We start from the raw sequence: 6,929 nt of genomic DNA, 5'->3' as shown, positions 1-6,929 counted from the left end.
GTCTAGTAATGATGAAGAACTGAAGCTGTCTCTTATACACATCTAGATGTGTATAAGAGACAGGTCAGAATGTTCCCAAAAAATACTTGCAGAACCCACTGCTGCTTGTGGATCGGATTCAACACTAGTCACTAGGCGCAAGCTCAGTAGTCTAGTGGTTATGGCACCAGGCTAGTTATTGGAGGTTGTGGGTTCGATTCCCACCTGAATCACTTGCATTTTTTTTAAAGATATTTAGGAATGTACCGAGTATTTGGTACGTTAACATGTCAGGTAGGGCAAAAAATCACTCCTGTATAGTATTAAACTCTTATGTCTTAACATTTTTGGAATTATTCTTCTTTACTTCCAGAACAATCAGGTCACTCTTGTACCTGTCTCTTATACACATCTTTGCTGTCTACACTGGCATCTTGACTCGGTTCAGTATACTTTTCATTGGATTCCTCATTCACAGAACAGTGAGAAGGACGAACGAAACCCAAACAAACGTAAGGCGATTAATGTTGAATAGTGTGTAAAAAAGTGATAGACTTGGCTCCTTGACCTATGGGAGAAAAGCTCACACTTTTTTCTAAAACGTTAATTATTTGTTAGAATTTCTTAATGAAGATCCAAAAATATTTGAATAAATACGTTAATTTACATCTCATAATCTTGAAAGCTCTGAAGAGGGCAGTATATAGACAGTAGAGTATATTTGCCCTAACGGCCGCCCACACAAAAAAGATTTATTACTTAATCAGTCAGCAGGGTACTCCTAGAGTTCCTCATCAGAGCTAAAAAGTTGTTAATATAATATTGGCTATCTTTCCATTCAGTATCTAATAAATGACATAGGCCTACAATTGTTATTGGAAAATTCAAGGAAGTAATTCAAAACATTTTCTTTAACTTTATTGCCCAAAAATGGCCTGAATCTGGTAAACAAATGAATCTAATAATATATTTTACCACGACTTCCTTGACAGCTCGGCCAGCTGTGTCTGGCGGGCAGTTCTCAAGCCCACTGCGGCCACACCTGCTCCTATTTTCATTCCTATAATACTTGAATTTATTATGATTTTTGTCACTTGTCCATTACTGTTAGATATGGCTCTATTCCTATTTTTCGTTTTTTTTTTTTTTTATTTATTTTTTTTAAATTTATTGATGTTCCTCATTGCCTTATTGAATGGATTTTTTTGTATGTAAATTTTTTTTTTAACAAACAACCATTACTTCTCATGATGCAACAGAATTATATGTTTTAATTATCTTGGATTGTTTAGGAAAGCAGTTTGAGTATTCTACGAGTGCTCATGTTCTGGTGGCCACTTGCAATTGTCCAAGCTGTCCAGAAAATCAGCCGACCGATGATCAACCTGTTTGTAGCCAGAGACCTCGGAGGCTCAGATGAAGCTGTTCAGGTTCGAAAAATATTTGTGTAGTGCAGGGGCTAGAACCTCCTCCTGGGGCCAGGACCCCCTCCCTAAAATAGAGCTATAAAAGGAGAAGAGGGTAGAGAGAAAACAAGTGGTATTCAAGGTGCTGCATAATACCTCAATAAACGTTGTAATTTGATATAATGATATTGAAAATAATATCATTATGGTTTCAGAATTTTTCTTTTTTTGATGGTGTTTTTATTTCTTTCAGGCCATAGCCGTACTAACCCTAGTGTACCCAACAGGTAGAATTCCATATGGTTGGTTAAATGAGCTGAAATCTCTTCAGCCAGCCTTTTTGAAGGTATGAATTGGAACATTAATATGTAGGAATTTACATAAAAGTATGAAATTGTTTAATATAAATTATAAATTCTGATATAGTCTATGACATTAAAAAATAATTGTGAACAGCTTAGAAGACACAAAATGTTAAATACAGTGTATAAAAATGAAAAAAAAGTGCTATGCATTGCTATGTATTAAACTAAAAAATATCCTATGACTAATGCTTTGAATATTCAGTATGTGTTATTGTACCAAATACTCAGTGCGTTAAAAAAATACTTGCAGAATCCACTGCTTCTTGGGGATCGGAATCAACACTAGTCACTAGGCGCAAGCTCGGTAGTCTAGTGGTTATGGCACCAGGATAGTTCCTGGAGGTTGTGGGTTCGATTCCCACCTGAATCACTTGCAATTTTTTTTCGTAAGATATTGATGTACCATGTCAGGTAGGGCAAAACATCACTCCTATATAGGCCTAGTATTAAACTCTTATGTCTTAAAATTTTTGGAATTATTCTTCTTTACTTTTAGAACAATCAGGGCACTCTTGTACACAGAAGACATATAAGGAATTTTGATATATGCTGTCTCTCAATTGTATTAATGGTAGAGTGAATTAATTTAATACATTTAATCAATGAGTCAATCAATCAATCAATTAATTCATCGATCGATTGATAGCAGTCAATTGACCATACATAATATTTCACTGATTGATTGATAGCCAATCAATCACAATCAATTGGTTGATCAATCACCAATATATTGATCAATTAATAAATTACAAATCAATTAATTACTATTGATTTATCATTAACAAATGAAACCAACTGTCAACCCATTGACCAACCAGTCAATTGACCATCAATAAACTGATCACTTATTGAACAACTACCAATCAATGCATCACTAATCAATAACAACAGTGAACTCAACTTTGATTAAACTAATATTAATTTTACATACTGAAGTAGGGAAACATATGAATTCAGAGTGTATTCATTTATTAATAGGAATACAGGAAAGTGTATATCTAAACATCTAGAAACCAAATTATTCTATAAAGAAGACCATCAGACTGCACCTGCCCAACCCTACTTCTTTCAATGCACCTGCAATGAATCAGTGAATCCATCAGTCGATTGATTGATTGATAAATTGTTTTACACCAACAAAACTCACTTTATACAGGATTTGAACCCAGGAAACTGGCATTGGAAGCCTAAAACCCTAACCATTATGCACTTGTTTGATTTTTAGATTAGCTTCAGCTTATTTTGGATTCCAGGAATTGTCACAAGTTTCTACACTAACAGTTTAGATTTATCGATGGAGGTTGCACTTATGTGTGTTGTACCATTGAAAATCTTCTCTGTTTTTCCATTATTCAGTAAGTTGCACTTAATATTGTTTTAAATTTCATTCACACTAAGCTTAAATAATATTGTTGTGCTGCCCATCAATAGCATAAATTAGGATCAGATCGGCTGTTTGGTTGAATTTCTCCCTTTTAACTTAAAAAAAGAAAATTGGGACTCGCTTCTGCTATATTTCTAACATTGATTCTTTTTTGTTTACGTAGCTGGGTGGCGTTCCCACAACACGTCTTGGTTGCTCATGATGAAGAAAACTGCTGCCCTGTTCCCCAGTGCTGTTATAAGAATGGTTTTCCTAATCATTGTTTTGATTGTCTTTCCAAAGATGGGGTAAGAACAAAATCTTGTACATCCAACAGCCAGTGTAGTGCTCTAGCGTTAACATCAGTACTGCACCTCGTCCTGGGTTTGGTTGGTAGAACCAAGTCTTCTCCGATAAGGAGTTATAATGGAGATCTAGTGTACACATTTGGCTGGTGTGCACTTTAGAGAACCCATTGCATCTTTCGAAAGAGTAGGGGGGTTACCTGGGTGCTATGGCTCATAGTCCCTGTTATTGTTGTGGACATGTAGCTACTAAGTCTCTCTTTATGGCGGCTGGTAATCCATATGCAATTCACCACAACGACGTGATATTCTCCTACCTTTACTGGCATATTAACACCCATTTGCAAAATCATGATGTGCCTATATATGTTCATGATGTGCCTATATATGGTCATGATGTCATCATGACCATACGTCACTTTTGGACTTAATGGACATTTTTGCTAAGCCCCACCCCTTGGATACTGTTGCTAAGGACCCACAAAATAATAGCGTAAAAATGTATGTATGGTTCTTACAGGCTAAAACTTTTTCTTTTGCAGACTCCATGGTGCTCCATTAGGCGTTGCAGCACTACTTGCTGGATTTGTTGTAGAAACTATATCGGTTCAAATAGCATCATTTATCACAGAATACAGAATGGTACGTCTCTAACCTTTTGAAACTCATTTGAATATAGAACTTGGCCTGTAAATGGCCACAAGTGACTACTACCAGAGTTATAAAACTGTACTCTGATCCTCTTGGCTTCCTTTGCTTTTGGACGACAGTAAATATTTTAAAGAGCATTTTAATAAAATTAATCATTAATTAATTAATCATTTTTTTTAATGATTTTTGTACTTTACAGAAAAGAAACCAGCCAGCTATGGTAACATGTGAACCAACTGAAAATGCAGAGTCTAGTAATGATGGAGAACTGAAGACATCACCTCTTTTAAATGGGGACACAGTTTACCGAGAAGATGACGTACAAATTGAGGAAGGAGAAGGTGATGAATTAATTGAAATGGATTCAAACTTATAGCATATTATATCACCTCTGTTGTAGTGATATTGCAATATTTGGCTTCCAAAATAATGATAAAGTATTTTGTATATACACATATTGTTTTATAAAGTGTTTCACAATATATTGTAATTGTTTGTAAAACCTTTGAATATATTTTATACTTGCAATCAGAAAATCTGTATTATATTATTATATATAATAACTAGAAATTGCAAATTGCAAGTGAAGTGCTGCGAAGTACAACTGCATATAAATTTTCTTCGAACAAAATTATTTATGCGAGTCAAGTGAAAATAATGAATAATAAAAATATAACAAATAATATGAGACACGACCCATTGTCTATATTAGAACACTTCTCATTGGGTAACAAAGTCGTAATTTTTCATTTTTGTCAAAAAGTTTCTATAGTGGTGAATTATGGTTTAGGTTTTTTTTAATAACGTTTCAAAAATTTGTATGTATGTGGAATATGTAGTTGATTACCAAAGGCAGCCAAAGGTTACAATTTTTATTTTGAAGACTGCATGTCTAGGAAGTGTACATTTTTTTATGGGGAAAGTTTTCAAGGGCGGGTTTTCTAGGGGCGAGTTGACTGCCAAAGAGTGTTGCCAAAGTGCGAGCCAGCGTTTTATTTGATCACAAGTGCGCGACATCACAAGTGTGTGAGCCGGCGAGCCATGACGTCACGACAATAGATAGAGACGTTAACGAGTTGTGCGAGGTTTCGGCTGAGATTTTGTTGAGTACAATTCAAAAAACAACTATAGGTCTAATAATGAATTATTGTGATGTTAAATAGACAATGTTAGCTATCAAGGAGCGACGTTGTTTTTCAATGGGACCATCGTCCCTTCAAGGCTAGGCCTATAACATCCTAGCTAGTCTAGGCCTAGGCTAATGCGACATGCGGACGTTGGTACGTGTTGGTTAGTCTACAAACGTCGCCTAAAGTAATTTTATTTTATCCGGCAGAACGAAAGAAGGAAACTCCGCTTTTCAGTCGTTTTAGGCCCTTATTTTTTGACAAACAATGACCTTTCAGAGGTCAAATTGCTGTCAAGAATATGAATTGGCTGCTTCGCAACAATAATTTGTATTAATAATTATTTATTAATTTAAAATGCAAATTTTTTGAAGGAATAAATTCAAATGCACAATGCAAAACAATTTCAAAGAGATGAACTTAAGGCTGACTGCCTTGGCCGACAGGCTTTCATCAAAGAGCTGCAAGAGGTCCGACTGTCTGGGTTTCTTTGGAACACAATCCTATTTAAAAAAAAAATTTACTAGAAGGCGTCCTTCAAAAGAACGTAAAAAGTGATTATGTTAATTTTTTCGCATATTTGCAAATTGTAAATGTGGCAATCTAAAATAACAAACATTAACATTATCTTTGTCTTTAATCTTAATTGTCTCTCTAAAAATAGGACAATCACTGAAATATCAATTAATTTTATCATCAATTATATTATTCCCTAATAATATTATAGATGATAAAATTAATTTTGATTTTTAAGTGATGCTCTCTCATATTGTCCTGTTTTAAGAGAGACCCTTAAATTGCCATATTTACAATTTGGAGTTAATGTGCAAAACGTAAAAAGTATTGTATAGTATTCGTATATGGGAACTTTTATATTTAACATCACTTATTGGTGTTGCCTTTAGTTACGTTTTTGTTCTTTGTGTATTTTGGCCATGTTGGCCGCCCATATTCTGGACCTTCAGGGCAAGAGCAATAAAAAATAACCGCGGTATGGACATTGGTACGTGAAAGTATTAATGAAGTACTAAATATTGTAACTTCCTCATACTATGTACTGTAAAACCAATGCTACTGCAATACTTTTATAACATGAATTTTACCAATTAACTTGATTAACTTAAAAACAGTCTATATAGTGGTTTTGTTGACTAAAATAATATTAAAGATTTATTTTATCAAAATATTTGAAATACAATAATACTATTAATAAATTCTTGATAGTTTGAAAACAGTGGTAATTCATATGCATTGTATCGTTGTGTAATACTCATTGAAATGTAGGCCTACTGATTGAACTAGAAACACACTGGCCAAGTCTCAACGCTGCAAGACACAGTTTCAACAAGTTAAAGCACATCTCATATTTAAAACTCATGGTGCCGACCCAATTATAATTTCGCATTTTCCTACTTGGAAGTCACAATGGACCTTTCCTCTAAGCCCCTCCCCTTGAATATACAGTGCTGCTAAGGTCCCACAAAACGACGTGGCCTAGTATAATGGTTCAGGCACGTTCAGACTTGATAATAAGCCAGGCTTACGTTAAGCCCGGCTTACGTTAAACCAGGCTTAACTTTGCTGGGCGTTCAGACTATCTGGATTAGCCAGGCGCGAGAATTAGCATATTAATGAACCGTAACCAGGAAACGAGTTTCGGAACATTGCACGCGAACCGTACGCTCGCTCATAGCACACGTGCTGATTGGTAATTTTTTTTTTACTGAAGGTCA

The 6,929-nt window shown here is 35.0% G+C and overlaps 2 protein-coding genes across 5 annotated transcripts in view; both read left to right on the top strand.

Moving 5' to 3' along the window:
- Window positions 1-4,609, top strand: part of LOC117101501 (progressive ankylosis protein homolog B-like) — an 8,237-nt gene extending 3,628 nt beyond the window's left edge. For all 4 annotated transcript variants that reach the window (XM_033241476.1, XM_033241473.1, XM_033241475.1 and 1 more), the window contains 7 exons: window positions 1,272-1,409; window positions 1,639-1,731; window positions 2,247-2,321; window positions 2,976-3,105; window positions 3,298-3,421; window positions 3,961-4,060; window positions 4,269-4,609. In XM_033241476.1, the coding sequence (XP_033097367.1) occupies window positions 1,272-1,409; window positions 1,639-1,731; window positions 2,247-2,321; window positions 2,976-3,105; window positions 3,298-3,421; window positions 3,961-4,060; window positions 4,269-4,445 (837 nt within the window). In that variant the 3' untranslated portion in view covers window positions 4,446-4,609. The remainder of the gene's footprint in view (window positions 1-1,271; window positions 1,410-1,638; window positions 1,732-2,246; window positions 2,322-2,975; window positions 3,106-3,297; window positions 3,422-3,960; window positions 4,061-4,268) is intronic.
- The window catches only part of LOC117101500 (progressive ankylosis protein homolog), a 24,473-nt gene that overhangs the window by 5,082 nt on the left and 12,462 nt on the right, over window positions 1-6,929 (top strand). The gene's annotated exons all lie outside the window — the stretch shown is intronic.

Source organism: Anneissia japonica, unplaced genomic scaffold (assembly GCF_011630105.1).
Source record: "Anneissia japonica isolate Jap-2015-1 unplaced genomic scaffold, ASM1163010v1 scaffold287998_len430063_cov162, whole genome shotgun sequence".
Classification (NCBI taxonomy): domain Eukaryota; kingdom Metazoa; phylum Echinodermata; class Crinoidea; order Comatulida; family Comatulidae; genus Anneissia; species Anneissia japonica.
The sequence above is the reverse complement of the archived record's forward strand: the minus strand, read 5'-3'. Positions and strand labels throughout refer to the sequence as shown.